Here is a 27,348-nt window from a genome sequence, read left to right as displayed (position 1 = left end):
ACACAGAGTGATCAGCCTCACTACGAGTCATGCCGAACTCCTGAATAATTGTGCTTAACTTACCAAACCAAGCTCGAGGGGACTGTTTCAAACCATATAGTCACCTGCGCAATCTGCACACACAACCATTAAACTCCCCCTGAGCAACAAAACCAGGTGGTTGCTCCATATAAACTTCTTCCTCAAGATCACCGTGGAGAAAAGCATTCTTAATGTCTAACTGATAAAGAGGCCAATGACGTACATCAACCATGGACAAAAAGAGACGAACATATGCTACTTTAGCCACGGGAGAGAAAGTATCACTATAATCAAGCCCAAAAACCTGAGTATATCCTTTTGCAACAAGACGAGCCTTAAGTCGATCAACCTGGCCATCCGGGCCGACTTTGACTGCATAAACCCAACGACAACCAACAATAGACTTACCTGCAGGAAGAGGAACAAGCTCCCAAGTGCCACTCGCATGTAAATCAGACATCTCGTCAATCATAGCATGTCGCCATCCTAGATGAAATAGTGCCTCACCTATAGACTTAGGGATAGAAACAGTGGACAAAGAAGATATAAAAGCATAATGAGGTGACGACATGCGATGATAACTTAAACCGACAGTGGGGATTAGGATTAAGTGTGGATCGTACACCTTTGCGGAGTGCAATTGGTTGACTAAGAGGAGACAAGTCCGCAGTAGGTGCAGAATCTGATGCGGGGCGTGAATCACCTGGGCCGGATGCTGGATGTGGACGACGATGATAAGTCAAGAGTGGTGGAGCTGCAAAAGGTTGAACTGGATTATGTGGAGGAACTGGAGCTATAGGTGGTGGAGCTACAACCGGAGCTGTAGGTGGTAGAGCTATAACTGGAGCTATAGGTGGTGGAGCTACAACTGGAGCTGTAGGTGGTGGAGCTGGAGTGATTGAATCTCCAAAAGATGAAACTGGTAGTACCTCAGAAATATCTAAGTGATGACCTGAACCTGTGAAGTATGATTGGGTTTCAAAGAAGGTAACATCAGCGGACATAAGGTACCGCTGGAGTTCAGGAGAGTAGCATCGATACCCCTTTTGTGTTCTCGAGAAACCTAGAAATACGCACTTAAAGAGCACGAGGAGCTAACTTATCTGTTCCTGGAGTAAGGTTATGGACAAAACAAGTGCTTCCAAAGATACGGGGTGGAGGAGAGAACAAAGGTAAGTGGGGAAACATGACAGAGAATGGAACTTGGTTCTGGATAGCTGAAGATGGCATACGATTAATAAGATAGCAAGATGTAAGAACTGCATCCCCCAAAAACGCAACGGATCATGAGATTGTATGAGTAGGGTACGAGCAGTTTCAATAAGATGCCTATTCTTTCTTTCAGCTGCCCCATTTTGTTGAGATGTGTACGGACAAGATGTTTGATGAATAATCCCATGGGATTTCATAAACTGCTGAAATGGGGAAGACAAATACTCTCGGGCATTATCACTATGAAATGTGCGAATAGAAACCTCAAATTGATTTTGAATTTCTGCGTGGAAGGTCTGGAAAATAGAAAACAGCTCAGATCGATTTTTTATCAAAAATATCCAAGTGCACCTAGAATAATCATCAATGAAACTGACAAAGTAGTGGAATCCCAAGGTGGAACTGACCCGACTAGGACCCCAAACATCTTAATGGACTAAAGTAAAAGGTGACTGCTCGATTATCAAGACGCCGAGGGAAATGAGAGCGCGTATGCTTACCGAGCTGACATGACTCACACTCTAGAGCTGACAAGTGAGATAAACCAGATACCATTTTCTGAAGTTTTGACAAACTGGATGTCCCAGCCGTTTATGTAATAAATCTGGTGAATTAGTAACAGGACAAGTTGTAGAAGGAAGACAAGATGTGAGTCCATGTGATTTAGCAAGGATAAGGTAATAAAGTTCGTTTGATTCACGTCCGGTACCAATGATCCCCCCGTACTGCGTTCCTGTATAAAAACATAGTCATCAAGAAATAAAACAACGCATTTAAGTGATTTTGCTAAGCGACTAACAACTATGAGATTAAAAGGACTATTGGGAACATAAATGACTGAATCTAAAGGTAAGGAAGGAAGTGGGCTTGCTTGACCTATTGCAGTTGCCATGGTTTGAGACCCATTGGCCATTGTGACTTTTGGAAGAGATTGAGAATACGAAATAGTAGTGAAAAGAGATTTATTACCAGAAATATGATCTGATGCACCTGAATCAATGACTCAAGACTCAGAGGATGGAAACACTGTTCACACCGGAAATACTGTAGCTCGCCGGAAAATTCCAAAGTTGTCGGAAATTGTCGTAACCAGGATGGATAGACTCGGAATTCCTTTGCGAGCAAGCTATCCTGAAGAAATATTTTCAAAAAATGGCCGGAAAGGTCACTGTTCACGCCGGAAAAATATAAAAGTGGCCGGAATTTGATTTGAATTAGATGGGTAGGCTCGGAATTTTGAGGAGAGCACACTGTCCTGAAGAAGTTTCGCGAACAAATGGCCGGAAAGTGGCCGGAAAGTGGAGGAGCGTGGCGGCTTTTCTGCCGGATAAAATTTCAGGGGTTGGTAGTCGGAGGGTGATCTACCTTGTGGTGGTGTTGGTTTTAGCACAACACCGACAAAAAGTGACTTTCACTTAGACAAGCCTTGGGTCACCGGAAAAATTGCCCGATGACTAAGTTCTTTCTTCCCGGTTAACGCTGGAATGACGCACAACGATCTTTTCTCACTAATGCTCTGATACCATGTGAGAAGGCACGGGAGAAAATATGTTATTAATATTGGATGATAAATACAATACAAGAGGTCCCTATTTATAGCTCTACACTACAAGGAAATATTACTCCTCTTCCAATGTGGGACAAGACTACACTATACATATTTGTAAACTAACAAGTGTTTACAAAATTGTTTCTAAATTATTGGCAGAAAGACTCAAGGCAGTAATAAGCAAGTTGGTCTCCCCTAATTAAAATGTTTTTGTCAAAGGAGGGCAAGTCACTGATGATGCTATGATAGCTAGTGAAAGCGTAGACAATTTGTCGAGGAGAAAGAAAACAAAGGGTGGCATGTAAACTTGATTTAGAGAAGGCATATGATTATGTTAATTGGCAAAATTGACATAATGAGGCTGATTAGTTTTGGTGAGAAATGGACAGAATGGATAAAATTCTGCATTTCAACAACGAAATTCAATATTCTAATTAATGGTAGTCCTCATGGGTTTGTCAGTTCTCACAAAGGTATCAGACAAGGAGATCCCTTGTCACCTTATTAGTTTGTCCTGGTAATGGAAATTCTGAGCATCATTTTGAGGAAAGCAGAAGTTATGGGTTGGGTTAGGGGTCTCAAAATAGGTAGGAATGACCAGGAAAGTATGATTTTTAATCATATCTTGTATGCTGATGACTCTTTCTTATTTTGTGAAGCTGATAGAGTCCAAATCTTGTATTTGTCTATTTGAGAGCGGTTCTTCTGAGCTTTGAAGCAGTTACTGGGCTAGGAGGCAACCTAGCAAAAAGCAACATCATAAAGTAGAAAAATTCCCTACTATCTACTTGGGATTGCCTTTAGGGGTGAAAAGGAAAGATAAGAATATTGGTATGGAGTCATTGAAAGGTGCAATAAGAAGCTTACTCTATGGAAGAAGCAATACCTATGTTTTGGGGCAGGCTGACACTAATTAATAGTGTCTTGGATGGGATACCTACTTATACTATGTCCTTATTCAGTACGCCCAAAGCAGTTGGAAGGAAACTAGATTCTATAAGAACTCTCTGTGGGATGGAAATTCAGATAAGAAAAAGACACACATAGTCACGTGGCAAATAGTTATTGAAGATAAGAAAAAAAGTGTATTAGGAGTGAGCAACCTGAGTTATAAAAGTCTTCTTTTCAAGTGGCTATGGAGATACAACAATGGGAGGAAGAAGACTTCGCAGAATATGATAGATGCTATCTGTGGTGCAAAGTGGGTGGAACAAAATCCTTCACAGTTGAAAAGTTGTGGGGGAATTTGGAAGATGATAAGCGGAGGGTTGGATGAATTCCTATTGCATACTAGACTGGAGGTAACTAATGGTGGCATGATAAAATTCTGGCTGGATACCTTGTGTGGAGATGAGAATTTCAGAAGCAGGTTCTCAGAGCTATTTAATTGTGCTGTGAATAAGGAAGGTACTTATTGCAGACTTTAATTCAGTCTCTGGGTGGAATGTTACTTTCAGAAGGAACTGAATTCATGCTCACTGGATCAGAACAAAGTAGATAAGATAATTTGGTTTAACAGCAAGGATTCACAGTGAATAACTGTTATAAAATGTTGAAACAGGAAAATAGTCAGGGAACATCTGAATTGGCCTTGGAAGATGATCTGGAGAACTAAAACACTAGTGAAAACAGCATTTTTTGGTTGGCTAGCAGCTTGGGATGCTTGTCTAACTCAGCACAAGTTGCAGAGAAGAGGTTTCTACTTGAATAGCAGATGTTATCTTTGTAGTTCAGAAGAGGAGACAGTTGAGCACCTTTTCTTGCACTGTATATTCTCAAGGCAATGCTTGGAACTTTTCTTGAGCATAATGGGCATATATTTGGTGTTACCACAGAAGATATGCAACTTGTTGGAAATATGGCTATCACAGAAGGTCAAAAGAAGCTTAAAGCAAATATAGAGGACCATTCCAAATTGCATTCTGTGGACCATATGGTTGGAAAGGAACAACGCATGCTTTGAAGGAAAGAGGCTGCAGATTCCCAGAGTTAAAATAAATGCCTCAAAAACTTGTACTTCTTGTATTATGGTAGTACTGTAGATAAGATGGATCAGTATTTGGATTTTTTGCACTTACTAGGGGGCAATATGTAGGATGAACTAATTAAGAGTTGCAGCTATCTTGTAATTTTCTTTTGTACCATCTTGATACCAATTAAATAAAATCTTTACATATCAAAAAAAAAAAAAATCCCCAAATGATGATAGTGATAGAATATGTAAATTGTTAGATTTTCCCACATTGGTTGAGAGAATGAATTGTTGTCTCTTATATGGTCATGAATAATCCTCACCTCATGAACTAATTTTTGAGGTCCATTTCCTTACATCGTATCCGAGCCAAACCCATTTATCTTCTTGGTTTATCGAATGATGGGCCCCATGTTATGTTGTCCATTCCCCAGTTAACTAGGCATGTGCGTGCGAGAGATGATGAGAGAATGCACTGTAGTCTCTTTATATGATTTTTTGCAATTCTCACCCCTGAGCTAGCTTCTGGAGTTGAGTGAGGTACAAGGATTTTTCTTAACATAAATAAAGTAACCAATTAAAAAATAAAAGAAGATGCAAATGAAATAATAATTTTTGTTCTTGTTGGTTGGTGACAACTATATCCTGATATGTTTGTCAAGGAAGAGGTTTTGTTGAAGGACCAAGTATAACACTGCAGTTAGAGTTGCGTTATTCATGGAGCTATTATAGCTTGTTGGATAGGTTAATCTTGTTAAGATTTCATAGAGGTGCACAAGCTATGTAGGTATGTGCCTATGTAGCACCAATTTGGTTTGAGAATATGTTAGATCGCTCTTTGATATCAATATAATTTTTAAGTATGGAGTTGTTTCTGATACACTTATTTACTCCCCCTTCCTGCAGCATATAATGGTATAGAGAGTATGATTTATGCATTAGGAATTGATGGTGGTGATTCAATAGCTCGTCCAGCTTTGAGCCTCTATACAGTATGATTCTTTATGGCTTATGCACACCTCTACTAGCATGATATCATTCTATGGCTGAATATGTTACTTTCAGATAGCAGTTGAGAGGAATTTCACAAGGGGGCGTAGGAAAGAGCAAGTTGAGGCTGCTTGTGTTTACATTATATGTAGGTGAGACATTGTGTTTTATGATATATTCTTTTAAACCTATTTATGTTCCCTAAGGGAAAGAAGAAGTGGGATAATGATGACAATAATATTAGAAGTTCTGTAACAAGTCTAAAACGTACTCCCAACTAGTTGATATCACCTCTATAGATCTTTTACTTCTATTCCGTCCTATCTTTAGCTAAGTTTGCATTAGTTCCAGGGATTTGCAGGTTTCTCGACACAACTTCCTTCCATGTGCCTTTAGGTCTACCCTATCCCATTTTAACACTGTGAGAAGGCACGAGAGAAAATATGTTATTGATATTGAATAAACAATACAATACACGAGGTCCTTATTTATAGCTAGACTATACAAGGACATACTAATCTACTACCAATGTGGGACAATACTACACTATATACATGCTGTAAACTAACACTCCCCCTCAAGCAGGTGCATACAAATCATATGTACCGGGCTTGTTGCATATATAACCAATACGAGGACCAGTGAGAAACTTGGTGAAAATATCTGCAAGTTGATCATTTGGCCTCACAAACTTTGTAGCAATCTCTCCTGAAAGTATCTTTTCTCTGACGAAGTGACAATCAATCTCAATGTGTTTAGTTCTCTCATGGAACACCAGATTTGATGCAATATGAAGGGCAGCTTGATTATCGCACACAAGTTCCATCCGACTGATTTCACCAAATTTCAACTCCTTGAGCAATTGTTTGGTCCAGACTAGCTCACATGTTGCCATAGCCATTGCTCGATATTCTGCTTCTGCACTAGACCGAGCAACTACATTCTGTTTCTTGCTCTTCCAGGACACCAAATTTCCTCCTACTAAAACACAATATCCAGACGTAGAACGTCTATCAGAAGGTGATCCTGCCCAATCAGCATCTGAGTATCCAATGATCTTCTCATGACCTCGATCCTCAAAGAGTAACCCTTTGCCTGGAGCCGATTTTATATATCGAATAATGCGGACAACTGCATCCCAATGACTATCACATGGAGAATTCATAAACTGACTTACAACACTCACATGATAAGAAATGTCGGGTCTAGTCATTGTGAGATAATTTCATTTTCCAACCAGCCGCCTATAGCTTGCAGGATCGCTAAGCGGCTCCCCCTGTCCTGGCATAAGTTTAGAATTCGGATCCATCGGAGTGTCAACAGGTCTGCAACCTATCATCCCCGTCTTCTCAAGAATGTCTAAAGCATATTTTCTTTGAGAAATAACAATACCTGAGCTAGACTGCAACCTCAATACCTAGAAAGTACTTCAATCTGCCTAGATCCTTAGTATGGAAGTGCTGGAAGAGATGTTGCTTCAGATTGGTAATACCATCCTGATCATTGCCAGTAATAACAATATCATCAACATACACTACCAGATAAATACAGAGACTTGAAGCAGAGTGCCGATAAAATACAGAGTGATCAGCTTCACTACGAATCATGCCAAACTCCTAGATAACCGTGCTGAACTTACCAAACCAGGCTCGAGGAGACTGCTTTAGACCATAAAGTGACCGACGCAAGCGACATACAAGGCCACGAGACTCCCCTGAGCAACAAAACCAGGTGGTTGCTCCATATAAACCTCATCCTAAAGATCACCCTGAAGAAAGGCATTTTTAATGTCCAGCTGATAGAAGGGCCAATGACGAACCGCAGTCATGGATAGAAAAAGGCGGACTGAAGCCACTTTAGCCACGGGAGAGAAGGTATCACTGTAATCGAGCCCAAATATCTGAGTATATCCTTTGGCAACAAGACGGGCCTTAAGTTTATGTCCATCGGGACCAACTTTGACTGCATAAACCCAACGACAACCAACAGTATATTTACCTGAGGTAAGAGGAACAAGCTCCCAAGTACCACTTGTATGTAAAGCAGACATCTCGTCACTCATAGCATGTCGCCATCCTGGATGAGACAACGCTTCACCTGTAGACTTAGGGATGGAAACCGAGGACAAAGAAGATATAAAAGCATAATGGGGAGATGACAGACGATGATAGCTCAAACCGACATAATGAGGATTAGGGTTAAGTGTGGTCCGTATACCTTTCCGAAGTGCAATCGGTGTACTAGGAGCAGGGTCCGCAACAGGAGCAGGGTCAGGTGCAGGACGAGAACCAGTTGGGCCTGATGGAAGACGCAAACGACGTTGATAAGTCAAGAGTGGTGTTCCTGTGGCTGGGGAACTAGGGGGAACAACATTAGACTCCTCAACGGTTGGTATGGATGAAACCTCTGTGGTCGAAGGTGGAGGAGGAGCTATAGTAAACTCCTCAAAGGTCGGTATAGGTAAGACCTCAGATATATCATGGTGGTCAGCAGAGGTAAAGAAAGGTTTAGACTCAAATAATGTGACGTCAGCTGACATAAGGTACCTACGAAGATCTGGAGAATAACAACGATATCCCTTCCGAACACGAGAATAACCAAGGAAGACACACTTGAGAGCACGGGGAGCTAACTTATCTTTCCCAGGGGCTAAGTTATGAACAAAACACGTGCTCCCAAAAACACGAAGTGGAAGAGAGTATAAGGGTGACTGGGGAAACAATACTGAATGCGGAATCTGATTCTTGATGGGAGATGAAGGCATCCGATTAATCAAATAACAAGCTGTGAGAACTGCATCGCCCCAAAAACGCAACAGAACACAAGATTCAATTAGAAGTGTGCGAGCAGTCTCAATAAGGTGCCTATTCTTTCTCTCAGCAACCTCATTTTGCTGAGGGGCATAAGGACAAGATGTCTGATGAATAATTACTTGAGAAGTCATAAACTGCTGAAATTGAGAAGATAAATATTCTAAGGCATTATTACTGCGAAAAATGCGAATAGAAACACCAAATTGGTTTTTGATTTCAGCACAGAAACTCTGGAATATAGAAAATAACTCATAACGATCTTTCATTAAGAAAAGCCAAGTATATCTTGAATAATCATCAATAAAACTGACAAAATACCGAAATCCCAAAGATGAACCGGCTCTACTAGGACCCCATATATCAGAATGAACTAAGCAGAAGACAGACTCTGCATGACTCTCAACACTACGCGAAAAGGAGGCTCGGGTATGTTTCCCAAGTTGACACGACTCACAATCTAATGTAGACAAACTAGATAAACTAGGCACCATCTTCTGAAGTTTGGATAAACTCGGATGTCCTAAACGTGTGTGGATTAGATTTGGAGGATCTGTAACTAGACATGTTGTGGAAGGACTGAGTGAGTTAAGGTAGTAAAGGCCTTCTGATTCACGTCATGTGCCAATTGTCTGTCCCGTACTGCGGTCCTGCATAATAAAAGAATCGTCAATAAAATATATACCACAATGGAGGGCACGAGTCAAACGACTAACAGATGCAAGACTAAAAGGACAACCAGGGACATAAAGAACGGAATCTAGGGTGATAGAAGACAAGGGATTAGCTTGCCCAACTCCTTTTGCCTTAGTTTGACATCCTTTGGCTAAAGTAACAGTGGGAAGAGACTGTGAATATACAATATTTGACAAAAGTGATATATTACCAGAGATGTGATCAGAAGCGCCAGAGTCCATGACCCATGGGCCAAGAGTGCTAGACTGGGAAACACAAGCAAAAGAATTACCAGTAACAGAAGTATCAGTCTGAGCAACTGAGGCTACTTGTGGAGATGTCTGCTTACTTGCTCGATACTGAAGGAGCTCATTATATTCTTCTTTAGATAAAGAAAATCCTTGGTTACTTGGAGTCTCGGTCTGAGCAATGTAAGCATTTTTGGGTGGACGATCATGTAAGGAATGGCATATTTCACGAGTGTGTCCAAGTTTGTGATAATAAGAACACTTGGGTCTAGATCTTCCAAAACAGCCTCCTCCTCGTCTATGCTCCATAGTTTGAGATGCCCGAATATCCATTGTCTGGGATGCAAGAATAGAGGAATCAAGTATCTGTGATGAGATCACTAGTGGACTTGGTGCTGCAGCAAGGCAGAGTAATCAAGAGAATAATTCATCAACTGTCTGATCAACTGTCGGGACAGACAGACTAGCCAAAATCTGGTCGCGTACTGAATCAAGATCATTAGGAAGTCCAGCGAGGGTAAGAACGAGAAACATCTTCTGTCGCTGCTCTTGTTGTTTTTCCACACTAGCAGAAACTGGCATCAACTTCTCAAATTCTTCCATGACTGCCTGTACTTGACCCAAGTAAGTAGACATATCCAATTCCTGCTTCTTTAAGTTTGTCATCCTTGATATCACATCATAGAAGCGAGATATGTCATTAGTGTATAAGGTGCGTGCCTTTGCCCAAACCAAATAACATGTCTGGAATGGACGAAACAAGGGCATCAACTTGGAATCAATAGATGGCCACAAGATGCTACATAACTGAGCATCGATTTTTGCCGAAAGTGCTATTGCCTTTTCATCTCCATCGCTAGACTGTTTGATTAGATGATCTTGAACACCTTGACCTCTACACCATAACTCGACAGATGAAGCCCAAGCTAAGTAGTTTGAACCTCCCATTAAAGGTTCCGAGGTAATAATAGCACTAGAGCTTCCAGAACTCATGTTTCTAGACCCAAAAGCATCAAATCCCAAAGACATTGTTGCAAATTATTACCAAATAGGAGAAAGAATCAACTGTAATCCACTGAAACAGTGTACGGAAACACAGAAACAGAATTCTGAAACTGTAGCTGTCGGAATCTACTGTAGCTGTCAGAATAGTACTGTAGCTGCCGGAAAAAACTCAAAGTTGTCAGAATGAATTGAAAAACTATAGGGGTAGGATCGGAATTACCAGGCGACCCAACTGTTCTGAAGGAAGATTTTCAAAAAATGGTCGGAAGTGGTTGTACGCGCCGGCGCGTGAGCTTCTGGTGGCGCGTGAGGAGGCTGCTGCCGGAGTTTTTCACTGGGGTTTGGTCGCCGGACATTGACGACTCTTGTGTTAGTGTTGGATTTTGCACAACACTGACAAAAATGAAGCAGATAGAAAACAGCCTTAAAAAAGTACTGATTTCTCTTTCCCGGAATCGCTGGAATTTATGCACAACGATTTCTCTTTCCCGAAATCGTTGGAATTTATACACAACGATTAGTCTCTCACAATTGCTCTGATACCATGTGAGAAGGCACGGGAGAAAATATGTTATTGATATTGAATAAACAATACAATACAAGAGGTCCTTATTTATAGCTAGACTATACAAGGACATACTACTCTTCTACCAATGTGGGACAATACTACACTATATACATGATGTAAACTAACAAACACCTTTACTCACTATAGTTTCACATCCTTGACCTACAAACCAAAATTCTACGGAAGCAGCCCAAGAAGTATATTTGCCACTACGATCTAACTTTCTGTGGTAATCGTAGGTGATGGCATAAAAGAAATTTTTTAGTTTGCAACCATCTGATTTTCAGGTTTATTGTTATCACCCTTTTTAACTGACCTTTATAAAAAGAAAGGATAGAGCAAAAAGCAAAGATGTGCAGAAACAGGGAAGAAACAGAGAAGAGGACAAAGAACTTAAGAAACAAATTAAAATTTAGAGAAAGAAGATATGAGACGAAAACCTTAGCTCTGACACCATGTGAAAAATAAGAAGAGAAGAAGAGAAATCAGGAATAAATTGCTTGATTATTTCCTCAAGGTTTGGGGTTCGAATAACCTTTATAAGAAATACAAATAAGAATGAAAATACAACAACAACAAACCCAGTAGTCTCCCACGAGTGGGGTCTGGGGAGGGTATTGCAACAAGTAGGAATACCAACAAGATGAAATAAGATCGAATCCAAGAATGCAGTCAAACTCTAGGTAGTAATAGCCATTTATGAATAAAAGATAACATACTAACACTAATGCTAGCGAACTGAGTAAGACAAAGAGAAACGCTCGACTACCTACTAACCTTCTACCCTAATATTTGACCTCTACACCCTCCTGTCTAGGGCCATGTCCTCAGTCAACTCCAGTTGCGCCATGTCCCGTTTAATAACCTCTCCCCAAGACTTCTTAGGCCTACCTCTACCCCTCCTGCTGCCCACTGCGGCTAACCGCTCACACCTTCTAACTGGGGCTTCTATACTTCTCCTCTTAACATGCTCGAACCATCTCAACCTCGCCTCCCGCATCTTATCCTCCACGGGGGCCACTCCCACCTTTTCCCGAATAACTTCATTCCTAATCTTATCCAACCGGGCATGCCCACACATCCACCTCAACATCCTCATCTCGCTACTTTTAGCTTCTGGGTATGAGAGTTCTTGATCGGCCAACACACTGCTCTATACAACATAGTCGGTCTAACTACAACCTACAAAATTTTCTAATATCCTATTTAAGGGGATTTGAGAATCTTTCCATATTTATGTAGTATATGGTTTTGCCATATTTAACAGGGATAAACTAATACATTATAAATCTTGACCTGGTTAATTGTGGATGAAACTACTAACTATATTATGCAGCACACTGGGATAACAAAGCAAAAGTTTTGTCATTAGTACATACATTGAAAGAGTAATTAGGACAGATGTCGTTTTGATTCAAGCTTTTATTGTAATTTTTGTTAGTCCGAGCTAGACTAGTGACAAATTGGGGTATCTTTATGTTTATTTTTCTTGCAGGGAAAGCAACAAGCCATTCCTACTCATTGACTTTTCTGAGTACTTGAGGATAAATGTGTACGTGAGCTTACTTCTACAAAAGTTTTAGTAGTCTTTCTCTTTCATTCTTCTTTTGATAAACACTTTGGATCAATAATCTCGAGCAAGAACTTAATGATTGCCCTTTAGGTCAGGAGTTCTTATCATCCTGTTCAGTATGATGATATTCTCTTTACCCCTTAGATCTTTCTTGTAGTTATATTGTCAACCAGATCTTATGTGTGAAACTTGTGTGATTAGAGTAAATTAGATGAATCTTGCTTCATGTTTAGCTAGAAATGAAAGCAGCCTTATGTGAAGTAGTATTCAATGTTGGATTTGAGAAAAAGGAGTTATAATATCTTATTTTGTGTGGGAAGGAAATTTAGGACAGAAGAAAAGATGACTTTTGAGGAAGTTACTGGGTAATATGCTTATTTAGTATATTATGGCTTTTGTATTTGAGCACAGTTTTTTCTTTACTGCAGTACCTCTTCTCTCTAACCTCAACAAGTTCCATTTTCCTATCAGAAAAATCTAGGTGACCCGTTGCACATTATTGACTTCACAAATTGTTAATCTTGATTTGCAGATTCTGGAGGTTTCTAAGTGCATAGCCTCCTTACAACTCTAGAACAATATCCTAGTCTAGGCAGGTCTTATTGTATTTTTGTCATACATGAAGGGTTATACCTAAAGTTGGACAGTTTGGGAAAACATTTACCTAATCACTATCTTTATTATGGTAATTGAAGCCTGTTCAACCTTTTTTCTCTTTTGAAATACAGGTATATTTTAGGTGCTGTTTTCTTACAGCTTTGCAAATTTCTAAGCTTTGAAAATCGCCCGTTTGTTCAAAAACCTGTGGATCCTAGCCTTTTCATTCATCGATTCACTGATCGTAAGTATTTATCTAGATCTGGTTTGCTGGTTAATTTTAATCTTAGCTTCTTTCTTGACCACCTTGCCCCAGGTACCAACGCCGTGGCAAAGGTTTATATATTTTTTCATTTTCACTTTGCTCTCTTAATTACATTTTAGACTTTAATTGCGAGAAGTTTAAAGGTATTGATTCATAAGGATTTTATTTTTTTAAAGTTCCACTTAGCTCTCTTAATTACATTTTGGACGTTAATTGTGAGAAGTTTAAAGGTCTTGATTCATAAGGATTTTATTCTGCAAGCGCGATTTTTCTGCCCGTTGCTCTGGCAAGTTATTTAATTGCAGATGCTTATTAGTTGGTACCTGGTTGCATCTTTTTCCCCCTTATTTTGAGCCAACAATATAGCATACAACTTGCATATATTGTAGAACTTCAGCATTATGTGCTTCCCATATCCCAACAAGTGAAATAAATCGTGAACCAACTCTTGGTAGAACAATGGATGTCATTACTCGTTGACACTAGAAGGACAAACATTATTTCCAAACGGAAGAAAATAAAAACATAAGATTGTGAGAAATAGAGAACTAATGCATGAAAAGCTATAGCAAAGTGAAGACAGGAAATTTGACTATCTTTTTCTTGAAGAAATGTTCAAATAAAACTCATCCGCACGATGCTCTCAATCATAGGATGTGATACTAGTGCTTAGAGTTCGAGTTCTGTATTCTAAAACTTAATAATTGAAATAGATAAGAAGACTTTTAAAGTGTAGAGGAGTTAAAGAGATAAGAAGACTTCTTAATTGCCTTGCTCTAGAGTGAACCCCGGGCGAATCCTAAAATTGCTGTTTAAAAATTATTGTAAGTTGAAAAGAATGCTGCAGTTAAATAATCTGAAAGCTGCTCAAAATCCTCTGTTCCAGATCCATTAAGGTGGACATCTCAGAGTAAACAACAGTTTACTGTGATGTCCTGCTACATTTCTCTGTCTTTTATAGGTGGTCAACAAAACTACACATAGTGGAGTTTAATCTGGAGAGCTAGAGTGTGATACAAGGTTGCTTGTTTTACCTTGTTTGCAGCTTCGGTAGCTTGTTCAACACAAACTAACCAGCAAAAACAAGTTTATACCATTTGTGAAAGAGAGAAAGGAGCGAGCAGTCACTGCTCTGTAGCCTCTAGCTCTGGACTAGGTTTTTGAACATTGTTTGGAGTAATGCGGACTATGACAAAGATTACAAGGGATATTCTCAACTGCTGATCAAGGAATGGGCTGAGCAAAGACATCAAAATAATATGGAAATACAGTGTCTTAAAATCACAGAAGATAAATAACATACTAATAGATATATGAAATTTTCCCCTGAAAGGAAGCACTGTAGCACACAGACATACTAACCCACCCCTTCACCACCACCATGAACCATGAATCCTAGGATTCCACCACCACCATCCGATAGCCAACCCTTCCGTGACTCTACCCCAGAAAGAATCGCCGGGATCTGACACCCCACGCGCCGTCACGCGCGACACATCTCCGACGACCCCTAGCCCACGCGCCGGCGCGTGACGCCTTTTCAGGCAAGATCCCGACTTTTTTCCTTCGGACAGCCTCTTCGAGGGGCTATTCCGACCTCACCCACCCATCAACCTCCAACTTCCGACCACTTTTGTTATTTTCCGGCGACAGAGGTGTCTTTTTCCGGCCAGATTTCACTCCCTCTCACTTTCCCTTCTTCAATCAGTCACCTTGCGAGGCTCTTGGTTTAGCTATGATGGACTCTACAGAGAGAAGTTCCTACTTCTCCCTAGAATTTAGAAAATTAGAAAACATGTCTTTTAGCAAAGCTGCATCTTGGCCAGCCCTCGAACTTGGGGGAAGATGCCAGCGAAAGCTTGACGTAGGGCAGGAGCCGCACTTCTCGCTGTCCGAGGAGCACACTTTCAGGCGCAAAGGTTTCTTGGACTCTTGTTTGATTGGCTCTTTCTCCAAATGGGTTGGTTCCCCAGAAGCTGTTAGGAACTGGGCAGCAGAGGCATGGAACGTAAAGGACGGGCTGAAAATATCGAAACTGGGTGACACGCAATATCTCTTTCGATTTGTCACCGAGTCTCAAGCTTCAGAAATTCTCGTAAGAGGAAACAGGTGGTTTGATGGGAATTTCTTAAAGTTAGACAGATAGGTGGAGCACGATGGGTGTCTCGACCCTCGTTTCCCTGCCGAAACATTGGTGGTCAACATGGTGGGTCTCCCGGTGCATCTCTGGTGTCTTGACCTATTCAAGAAGGTTGGGGAAATCTGTGGGGGTTTCATTGATGTCACTTGCAGCTTGCACGATCTCTCGCGAGTAAGGATTGTGGTGAGGAAAGGGGGCCGAATCCCTGTCTCCACTGTTGTGGAAGATGGCTACTTGAGCTACAGGGTTTGGTTGAGCCCTGAATTTCGCCCGGTCTTTATGCCTGCGATTTTGGCGGAAGAAAGGGAAAGGTCAAATAGAAGGGAGGAAAGGGGAAACCAGTTTCTGAGAGGAGGGAATGGCTCACCGGACCAGCGGACTAAGCTGGAATCAGACAGTAGATCGAGAAGTGATGGGAGGTTTGAACTTGGGAGAAGAAGACAAAATCCTAACAGGAGGGCAAAACGTGAATGGGTTAGTGATGCGGGCTGGAAAGGTAGAATGAGTCGGTCCTCTTTTAACTATCATAGGGTCAGGCAAGATTTCAGCGAGCATATGTCTGGGCCTCTACACATGGGCCCAGCAACTTATCCCAATTCTATTAGAATCGATCCAAAGGGGCCCAAATTATATCAAGCGGCGTCCGATAAGGCTCCTAATCATATGGGAGCAGTCACTCCTCCTTCTGCCAATGATGCCTCAAACAGTGTTGTACCAAACACTAGGGGCTTGTGCTCCTCTTCAGCCACTGTTCCAGGGGCAGCACCGGCAAAAGCTGGCGGTGTTATTCCACGGCCCCCCACCTGTGATGGACCCAGCTCCATTGCCCCTTCATCTCCCACTGTGCTTAGATGTGCTGAGGCTACAATACAATCTCCTCCAAGTGAGGCATTATTTCCCGAGGTTGGTGCCTCTCAACGAAACGACGTGATCCACCCGGCACACAGAGTTCCTACTACTAGCAATGCTATGGTCTTGCATTCCTCCGGTAGGGGCAAGGAAAAGGTAATTACAGAAGACGCATGTACAATTTCGTCACGGATCGGAGAAGTGGACATGTCCTTATGGATGGAGGATAAACTATTAAACTTTGGGAAGTTCTTAGGTGTTTCTTTTGAAGGGAAGGAAGATAGGGTGCTGGAACTGTTGAGGGAGTTTGAGCAACAACCCTGTTACGAAGGCGCGGGGAGGGAGTTGGGTAAATGTGTTAATCAAAATAAAACAGGTGATGTAGTGGTATATCAGAGAAGGGGTCGAGTGGGTGACACGGAGAAAGGGACCTCGTCTAGGGGGGGTGGGGAAATGGGGGCTATTGTTGCTTATGGAAGTTAAGATCCTTTCATGGAATGTCAGGGGGATGAATGACCCGAACAAAAGGGCCATCATCAAAGTGGGAGTTAGGGAGTGGGGTGCCAACCTAGTTTGTTTTCAGGAGACCAAAATAGAAGTTTTGTCGGATGCGATCGTGAGAAGTCTCTGGGGAGGTAGTTAGGTGAAATATGACTGGGTCCCTGCAGCGGGAAGTGCCGGAGGTATTCTACTTATGTGGGATGATAGAAGTTTGGAGGTAAAGGAGATTAGGAAGGGAGCTTTCTCTTTGGCAGCTCTCGTCAAAGATAAAGTGAGTGGAATGGAGTGGGGATTTGGGGGAGTGTATGGGCCGGTAGGGGAAGGGTCCAAAGTGTCTTTCTGGGAGGAACTTGCTAACATTATGGGGGAATGGGACATTCCATGGGTTATAGGTGGAGACTTTAACACAATTAGATTCCCGGAGGAGAGATTAGGGTGCAATGTGATTTCGAGGGCCATGGAGGAGTTTTCTGACTTCATCAATGATCACTTTCTCATTGATCTTCCTCTGTCAGGGGAAAGGTTTACTTGGGCGAGGGCGGAGGATTCAAACTCAAGGTCCAGACTCGATAGATTTCTGATATCGTCCTCTTGGGATGAGCTGGTGCCGAATGTGTTGCAGATCCCTTTACCTAGGCTGACTTCGGATCACTTGCCTATCTTGCTAGATGGATGCAGAGGGAGGGGGGTCCGTGCTCCCTTCCGGTTCGAGAACATGTGGTTGAAAGTGCCAGGATTTTGCGACAAAGTGAAAGAATGGTGGACCAACTACGGGGTATCAGGGTCACCCTCATTCCGTCTGTCGAAGAAACTCAAATTGCTCAAGGGAGATATTATTAGGTGGAACAAGGAGGTCTTCGGGAGGGTGGAGGTCAAAATGAGGGAGCTTATGCATGAATTGGGGGAATTAGAGAGAGGGGAAGGGGCGAGGGAGCTAGATGAAACTGAAAAAGTGCGATTGGGGGAGGTTAAAAGTGAAATAGTCGAGCTAGCAATAGCTCAGGAGACTAGTTGGCGACAAAAATCAAGGGCGCTCTGGTTAAAGGAGGGGGATTCGAATACTAAGTTTTTCCACAGGGTTGCGATTGCAAATCGAAGGAGAAACTTCATAGAGTCCTTAGTTGTAGATGGGGTAAGGATTGAGGGAGAGGAAGAGGTAAAAGGGGCGATAGTGGGGTTTTATGAGAACTTATACAAAGAGGAAGTTACCTGGAGGCCTACTTTGGGGGGAATAGAGTTCAACCACATAGGGGAGGGAGACAATGAGTGGCTAGAAAGAGCTTTCGAGGAGGAGGAGGTGCACGATGCTGTATCGAGTTGTGCTGGTGATAAGGCCCCTGGGCCTGATGGTTTCTCCTTGGCTTTCTTCCAGCTCTGTTGGGACACTGTTAAGGGGGAGTTGATGGAAACCATTGAATACTTCCACTTGAATGGTGCTTTCGAGAGAAGCATCAATGCTTCTTTTATTACCATTGTGCCTAAGAAAGAAGGCGCATCTTGTATCAGAGACTATAGGCCCATCAGTCTAGTGGGGAGCATTTACAAGATTATTTCTAAAGTGCTTTCCAACAGACTAAAGAAGGTTCTTGACGTTTCCGTTTCGTCCTCCCAGAATGCGTTTGTGGAAGGTAGGCAGATCCTGGATGCTGCTCTTGTGGCAAACGAACTTGTAGACTCCAGAAGGAAAAATAGAGAATCCGGATTACTGTGCAAGTTGGACCTTGAGAAGGCTTTCGATCATGTCAATTGGGAGTTCCTGAACTTCATTATGAAACGGATGGGGTTTGGGGAAAGATGGAGGGGATGGATCAAGTTTTGCATTTCAACAGTCAGATTCTCTGTCCTGGTTAATGGTAGCCCGTGTGGTTTCTTTGGCAGCTCCAGGGGGCTCAGGCAAGGTGACCCCCTATCCCCCATGCTATTCATTTTAGTGATGGATGCTCTGAGTAAAATGATGGATCGTCCGGCGAGTGGAGGCTACTTGAGAGGTTTCTCAGCTCCGATCGGGGTGCTCAGTGCCCGAAGGGTCTCTCATTTGCTTTTTGCGGATGACACCCTAGTTTTCTGTGACGTCGATATGGATCAGTTGACCTGCCTGAAGCAAGTACTGCAGTGGTTTCAGATAATATCAGGACTCAAAATCAACCTCGGCAAGTGTGAGATTTTCCCGGTGGGTGAGGTTGCTAACATTGATGCTTTGTCGCATGTTCTCGGATGCAAGATGGGCTCTCTCCCCACTACTTACCTGGGTCTACCGTTGGGTGCTTTGAAAATGGATACTACTGTTTGGAACCCAGTCATTGAAAGGGTTGAAAAACGATTAGCAGGCTGGCAGAAACGGTATTTGTCAAAAGGGGGTAAGGAAGTGCTTATTAAAAGCACTTTGTCAAGTATCCCTACCTATTACTTATCCCTGTTGCAAGCACCTGTGAGCATCACAGAAAAACTGGAGCGACTTCAAAGGAATTTTCTCTGGGATGCGGCAGATGGAACTAGAAAGTTTCATCTAGTGAATTGGCAGACAGTCACTTCCCCAAAGAAGTGGGGTGGACTTGGAGTAAAAGATCTCAGGGTATTCAACAGAGCTTTGCTGGGGAAGTGGCTGTGGAGATTCGGGGTAGAAGAGCATGCTCTATGGAGGGAGGTCATAGCAGAAAAGTATGATTCCACGGGAGGGGGTTGGAGGACCAAGGCAATCACAACACCGTTCGGGTGTGGCATGTGGAGGAACATCATGAAGAACTGGGAAGCCTTCTATGGCAGCATCACTTACAAGGTGGGAGATGGAAGGAGAATCAGCTTTTGGAATCACAAGTGGTGTGGAGAGGCTACTCTGAGGGTCTCTTTCCCACACGTCTACAGAGCTTCAAACCAGAAGGAATTGATGGTCCAACAAATACGCAAGGAGCATGAAGGGAGGATAGTATGGGACCTCTCTTTTAGAAGGAACATGCAAGATTGGGAGATTGCGGAGCTCCAAAACTTATTGGCACTGCTATACGGGCAAGATATGCCCCATCCATCTTATGACTCTTGGAGATGGGGGTTGCGTGATGATGGCTTGTTCACCGTAAAGTCCTTCTACCAGAGTATGTTGGTGAGACAGGAGGCTACTTTCCCATACTCATCGATCTGGATTCCTAAGGCGCCCACGAAGGTGTGCTTCTTCGCGTGGCTAGCAGCGAGGGAAGTGATCTTGACATCTGATCTGCGAAAGAGAGGAATTACACATGTTAGTTGGTGCTACATGTGTAAAAGCTCAGGGGAAGAAGTTGATCATCTTATGCTGCATTGCCCTGTGTCCTGGGGTCTATGGAGGAAAATCCTGAATCTTTTTTGTGTTCAATGGGTGATGCCAAACACTGTAAAGGAAATGCTATATAGCTGGGCCGGTTTCCGTAGAAGAAGCAAGCAAAAAGCGTGGAAGTTCGCCCCGTTAGCTCTCATGTGGTTAGTCTGGGGAGAGAGAAATAGGAGAGTTTTTGAGGGGATTGAGTCTTCGTTTTCACATCTTAAGAATAGTCTTTTATCTCTGATCGCTTTTTGGTGCACACATGTAGCCCCTACTAGTGTAGAAGATTGGGCGTCATTTGTAGGGAATCATGTTCTAATGTAAATTCTCTACTTTTTGTATACTTCTTGTATGCGGGAGTTTTTTCTCCCTTTTGATTAATACAATTTACCTTATCAAAAATAATATGGAAATCGTTCAGCTTGAATTGATAGGTTTCGCGGAAAAAAGCAAAGATCTTTTAGGGCAAGGCGGAATCTTCTTTTTAGACTTTTGAGGATAATCATATATTCTTGCTAGCCTACGATTGAATGTTAGAATATGTAAATGATGTAGACACATCCGTAGATTCTTTATGATAAGTTGTTTCACACTTAGATGTATCAGTTACAAGTTTAACATATGAGTTGAAGGTAGTCGGTTTATAATTGTCAGCACCATCTTAGTGCTATTTTTGCATCTATAAACTATCATACTTTTTAAAAGAAAAAAATGTGGGGGGGAGGGGGGGGGCATGAGATGTAGCAGTATATCAGAAATAATGATGAGCCTGATCTCATTTCATCCCTCTCATGTTCTTCTGATCTGGTATCTTATTTTCATATATAAAGTACATGTTAACTAAATTTTCCTGCACAGTAATGCACAGCTCTTTATTTTATCGGTATGTGCAAAAGAACTCTTTTTTTTCCTTTCCTGTTCCATCTAGAAACTTATTTGTTGTACCTGTGGGGTACCTTTGCAATTACTCCTTACTTACTTTGTTGCCTTTAGGTCTACTTTTTCCTTTCCTGTCTGTATTTCTGTTAATCCTTTTTCAGTCAATATAAGATTGCTTTTAGCTTGTTGGAGTCCACCAGTGAAGACTATCAATTTATAATGTAGGTTTATTTGGGGGAAGGAAGCCAAATATTTCTAGAACTGCACTTCACATAGTGGCCAGCATGAAGCGTGATTGGATGCAGGTTATACATGATTTTTCTTTGCGTATAATTTGTGTGTGTGAAAGTTACTAGAGTAATTCTAAGGAACTACATAAAAATCACTTAAAGTTTTGCACTAATCCATAAATTGTCTATAGACAGGGAGAAAGCCTAGTGGGGTATGTGGAGCTGCACTTTACATTGCTGCTCTTTCACATGGACTGAGTTGTTCTAAACCAGAAATTGTAAGTGGTCTTTCTAGATTTCCTTTATATTGATGGTCAGAATTCATATTTTTTTTCTAGACATCCTTTATATTGATGGTCAGAATTCAGATTTCTGTATAGACAGGCTTCATGTTGTAAGTTTTAGTCTGCCTACAACCTATGTGTATCTGAAAGTAAATTGTGTGTGTGAAAGTACGATTTCCTAGTCTTTTTTGTATCTGCACTGACCTAAACTCTCATTTGTAAGGCTTTGCATCTGCTTGATGCCTTTTAATGAAAATATCTTACTTCATAAAAAAATTTATTCTGCTTTGTGAAACTCTTGCTCATTTTAGCTAGTTTTCAAGGACTACTTGTTCTTAGTCACAAAATTTGGATTTTTTCTTGTCATTCGACTTGACAACTATTCGTTATCTACTTTCTTGACTTATTTCATGTCAGTGTTGTCAAAGGTGCGCTTAAAGCGCGCTTAAGCCCTAAAGCGAGGCTCAAAACATGTTGAGCGCTTCGCCTCGCTTTGCGAGCGCTTCAGTGACGCATCAAGGTTCTAAGGCATACTTTTTCTTGCCAATGAGTGTGATCCTGAAAAGGCGACACTAAGCAATTGATATTTTACTTTGTCGTAATTCTTTTTCAATTTCTTTGTCCATATATTTGTTATTTATGCTTATAATTATTGGTCTTGGATTACATATACATATTTTTACTTTTTCTCCAGTTGCGCCTTTTTTCATTAAAGCCCACGCTTTATTTCCGCTTTGCGCTTAAAGCCCCAATAGACCTTAGAGCTTTTTTGCGCTTTTCGCCTTTGATAACACTGTTTCATGTTCAAGCCTATGTAGCACAAACAGTGGCGCGACTCCCACATTTATTGTTTATGGTGACATAGCATAAGGAACATGATATTTCTTTTTTCCCATTTTCTATATTCTTTTGGTCAACAGATCAAAGTTGTGCACGTTTGTGAAGCAACATTGACCAAGCGTTTGATTGAATTTGAAAACACAGAATCTGGGATCTTAACGGTATGTACCATCAAAGCTGGTAGGATGAGACTTCTGATACTTTAATATTCTCTGATTGAAAAGCTTCATGTGCATGTACTAAAGCATGTCTGCAGGCCCTTTTAATTTTTTGGGAGGGACCTTGCTATTAAATTAGAGTCTTAAAAGGCAATGTAATATAGTGAGGTGCTTCTGTCATGCTCAAACTTTGCGTTATGTTTGAGTTCAGGGGCGGACCCACATTGGTTCGAGCGGGTTCAGTTGAACCTGCTTCGTAAAAAGATTAGACTATTTTTATATGTAAATTATTTTTTCAAGCACCAAATGGAGTTAAATAATAAACGTTGAACCCTCTTGACAAAAGTTGAAGCACTGTGCAGTGGTTCAAGCGGGGTCAACAAGAGTGGAATGTTCCAGGGTTCGAATCTCAGTTCTTTCTTTCCACATATATTTTGGTTTTTCCAAAAATTGGTAGATTTAAAAGACCCACCACCCAACTTTACCATTTTAATCTTTGGAAGATTTATTTAAGAATAAAACTATAGAGATTAATCTTTTAAAGACCCAATGTCTAAGATATTATACCATTTACTTAAATATATATGTATTAATTTTTTTTCTCTTTCTGTTAGAGTATTCTTCTATCTCAATTTCACACTTGTTTAGAATTCTTTTAAAGTATTCTGCTTGCCTCTTTCTCGTGGTTTACATAACACTTATTTTTTATTTGTTTAAATTTAACATATTTTCATAGTTCCAAAATTCTTATATTAAAGAAGTTATTAATCCAGTTTAGTTTATAGTTCTCTTCTATTTGTTATTGTTTGCAATAATTAGCTTGTAAAAATAAAATAATTCTGAATTTGTAAAATTTAAACAAATAAGTAGAATTTAGTATTTTGGTATCAATATTGATGTTTGTTAAATAAAATTATTAAAAATTTAATAAATTGTTAAATCTAAGAAAGTAGATAAAAAGTTGTTAAAATTTATCTTTATATGTTTTTAAAAGGCGGCCTCAAAATACGGAAAAAAGAAGAGTAGCGAGCAAAACCTTTTTTGGAGGTTTTGTTATGATCCGAAACAAAGAGGAAAAGGTAAACTATATTTGTTAAGCCTGGTAGTGCTTCTACTGTCAGATGCAGCCGAGGGTTTAGTCTCTATCTGAACCCGCTTGCATAAAATCCTGGGTCCGCCACTGTTTGAGTTGGATATCTTGTGAACACTGAAAACACAAGGAAGAAAGGCAGGCATCTTTAGGGAGAGCAAGCATAACGGGGTTTGGAGTTCATATCTTAAAGTTGGCATGGACAAGGTGTGTAACATAATTTATTATCGTAAAACTTGTGTAGTGCATACACATCAAGTACAGGGAGATGCGTGCTGATGCCATTGAGTGAGCGATTGACAATTTTGCCTCTACTATTGAGTATTTATCAGTGTCACCAGATTCTGGTATGTTATGAAGCCACCCAATACCTGCACCCTGGAAGAGATTTTACTTTCACCTGCCTTTGACTTCTTCCTTCATTTCCCTTCTTGTTCTACTAGTGGAGTCTTAAAAGAACTTGTTCATGGGCTGGGCGCCTCAGCTTCAGGTCAATTTGATGCTCATGTCCAGGAGAAATCATCACCTAGTGATGTGATATTTTTTATGAGCCTGATATATTATTGGTGGCAGTCAAAACAAATTTTCCTGGGGATCTAAAAAGTTAAACTCCCTCCTTTTTCTGATGCATTAATAGTGGAGTTTGATGCAAGTTGCCTCTGTGGTGATGGCTTGTTAGCCAAAAAGTTCCTTTCCAAGTTTCATACTTTTACTTCTTACTTGAAACTAGATTGAGGAGTTCAATACAAGAGCTGAGGAGCTTGAGAATGAAGAGAGGGTGCCCCTGCAACATTGTTCGTGGTCAAAAGGATCTGGGATCACAGAAGTGCTATGTGAACACAAGGGAAGTGTGACGCTGCCCTTTGCCCACGGTCTTTGTGAAAGTTGTTACAGTGATGTAATTACTTGGTTTGGTACCCTGACCTTTTAAGTTTTCAGTAGTATTGCTAAATCACATATAATGCTCATGAATGTGTTTGCAGTTTGTAAAACTTTCAGGTGGACTTGATGGGGGATCTGAACCTCCAGCCTTTCAGCATGCTGAGAGGGAAAGATTAGTGGCAAAAGAAGCTGCTGAGGATCCAAATTTTTCCATGTCCAATAAGGTGGAGAACAATGGCACTAAGTATTTGCAGGTACTCATTAGAGCTTCTACTTATCCAGAGCATTAGTACCTTGTAGTTGGGAAGTAGTATTTATGCTTTCAAGAAAGCTTTTGACTGTTGGAAAAGACGCAAGACAGTTTCTGAAAGTTTGCAATTGGCTGTTTTTGTATCTGCTTTGCTCCCACTGATATCATGTTTTTAGCTTTAGATGGTATTTTAAGGAAGTATCCAGCCTTTCATGTGATTTATTTTTGAGCTGTCTTTTCTTGAATCTAGTTGGTGCTTACTGGAAATATGCAGGCATTTTCTTGCTTTCTGAATAGTGCCTTATGAATTCTCTTTTTGTTTTCTTTTTGTTGATAATCAGCCTGAAAAGGGAAGGAACACTCAGAATGTGACCGGGGAAAACAATGTGCAGATATCAGGGTCTGATCAGATAGGTAAATGTTTATTTTCTTCCAGAGTTAGAATGTTGGGAGAGAGTTCAGGATCAGGACCATAGAATAAGTTGCTTTCTCTCAATTGCAGGGGCATTCTCAGTGGCTAAAACTGAGCATAATGCGACTCGTGATACATTACATGGCACGGATTGTATGGGTCCTGATGATCATGATGAATCAGGAATTTTTTTTGATATCGATGATGTAGAGGTGTGCTACTTCTTCTTTGTTGGTTTTCATTTAGTAGGGGGTAACTCCACTGGTCAGGGTCCTTGAAAGTTCTATTTAAAAGCTGTGATTTTTGATGGATTTCATCCTGCCAGACCTCATTGCATGATACTTAGCAAATGATAGTGTGATACTAGCTTACCCTACTTTTCATCCTTTGCTTAGAAGGCATCATCCCATAATAAGTGAACTTTGTGTTATAACAAATTTGTTGGTGAATATTATCAAAAACTATTCTGCTTCAATGGAATGTGCTGCAACTTGTTCTATGAATTGCAGTTTACCTGTGGCAACTGAATTTAGTTGCACATGTTAGTTTACAGATATGTATAGTGTAGTCTTGTCCCACATTGGAAGAGGAGTAATATCTCCTTGTAGTGTATAGCTATAAATAGGGACCTCTTATATTGTTTTTTTTTTTTGATCGGTAAAGAGCATTATATATAATAAAACCAGCAAGAAGAAGTTGCTGGATGGATGGGTTACAAGAAATGAAACTACGTTACAAATTGTGTAATGTGCTAATAAAGTCAATCATGGCACAAGTGTCAGAAACACGTACATCTGCCATGTTACACCAAAAACTAAGCAAAACAATACAGTTGAGTTTAATATCAATAACTCTATTCTTCCTACTATCAAACAACCTATCATTTCTCTCTTTCCAGATGCACCACCAAATTGCAGCCGGTATAGTATTCCAAATTTTGATAGAAGGTCGTTGAATATCTAATTTGTGCCACCCTTGCAACAACCGAAGAGTTGAAAAGGGCATACACCAAAAAATGCCCAAGATATTGAGGAAAAGGTCCCAAATTTGGGAGGTAAATTTACAGTGGAGGAAAAGATGGTTGACGTCCTCCAGCTGCTCTTCACATAACACACATCTGTTGACAAGTTGCATACCCCTTCTCTGTAGGTTGCTTTGTGTTAGACAAGCTTCTCTAGATACCAACCAGGAAAAACATTTAACCTTGGGAGGGGCCAGCCCCTTCCAGATGGGTTTCCAAGGCCAAGGAGTAATTAGTGGGTTAGATTGTGTCAGAATAGCATAACATGATTTCACCGAGAATGTGCCTTTCCAATTTGATGTCCAGATGAGGCAATCAGGCGTAGGAGAAGAAGAAGAAGAAGAAGATCTATGGAGAAAGTCCAAGAGACTCAGATACCTATCCACCTCCCAGTCGTTTAGGTTTTTCCTGAAATTGATGTGCCAACCATGATCCAATCTGAAGTCTGAAATGAGAGCATTTGTCGAGGAAGTGATTCTGTAAAGGTCTGGGAAGCTGTCTTTAATAAGAGAGTTGCCATGGCAAATATCATGCCAGAATTTAGTCTTTCTACCATCGCCCACTTTTATTGAAGAGTGCAACATGAAGAAATCCCACAGCATCCTGATATGTTTCCAGATACCAAGTCCTAAAGGAGTAGGAGTAGGTTTGGTGGTCCAGGGATCAAGAAAACCATACTTGGAGCTAATTACAGCCCTCCAGAGAGAGTTTTCTTCTTGATTGAAACGCCAGATCCACTTATACATTAGGCTACTGTTATGCGCCGCCGCCTTCAAATCCCTAATCCCCAGTCCTCCAAACTTCTTACTTCTGATGACTGTGTTCCACTTGACTAAGTTAAAGGATCTCCTATCTTTGTTACGTTGCCAAAGGAAGTCCCTACGGATTTTATCCAACCTTTTGGAGACACTTGCGGGCATTGGAAAAAGAGCCATGGTGTAAGTGGGTAAAGAATCCAGAACACTGTTGATCAACACCACTCTCCCTCCCAGTGAGAGATATTGTCTTTTCCAAGTAGACAACTTTCTCTCGCAT

At 41.0% G+C, this 27,348-nt stretch overlaps 1 protein-coding gene across 4 annotated transcripts in view; it reads left to right on the top strand.

The window, feature by feature from the left end:
• Window positions 1-27,348, top strand: part of LOC107763335 (transcription factor IIIB 60 kDa subunit-like) — a 49,775-nt gene that overhangs the window by 11,095 nt on the left and 11,332 nt on the right. For 3 of the 4 annotated variants that reach the window (XM_075222203.1, XM_075222204.1, XM_075222206.1), the window contains exons 5-15: window positions 5,661-5,746; window positions 5,820-5,896; window positions 12,546-12,602; window positions 13,352-13,464; window positions 21,372-21,451; window positions 21,568-21,654; window positions 22,581-22,661; window positions 24,479-24,646; window positions 24,732-24,884; window positions 25,222-25,294; window positions 25,383-25,504. In XM_075222203.1, the coding sequence (XP_075078304.1) occupies window positions 5,661-5,746; window positions 5,820-5,896; window positions 12,546-12,602; window positions 13,352-13,464; window positions 21,372-21,451; window positions 21,568-21,654; window positions 22,581-22,661; window positions 24,479-24,646; window positions 24,732-24,884; window positions 25,222-25,294; window positions 25,383-25,504 (1,097 nt within the window). The remainder of the gene's footprint in view (window positions 1-5,660; window positions 5,747-5,819; window positions 5,897-12,545; window positions 12,603-13,351; window positions 13,465-21,371; window positions 21,452-21,567; window positions 21,655-22,580; window positions 22,662-24,478; window positions 24,647-24,731; window positions 24,885-25,221; window positions 25,295-25,382; window positions 25,505-27,348) is intronic. The other variant, XM_075222205.1, reaches the window with a different exon arrangement.

The sequence above is a fragment of the Nicotiana tabacum genome, chromosome 9 (assembly GCF_000715075.1).
Source record: "Nicotiana tabacum cultivar K326 chromosome 9, ASM71507v2, whole genome shotgun sequence".
NCBI classification, from domain to species: domain Eukaryota; kingdom Viridiplantae; phylum Streptophyta; class Magnoliopsida; order Solanales; family Solanaceae; genus Nicotiana; species Nicotiana tabacum.
This window is presented reverse-complemented; position numbering and strand designations above follow the sequence as displayed.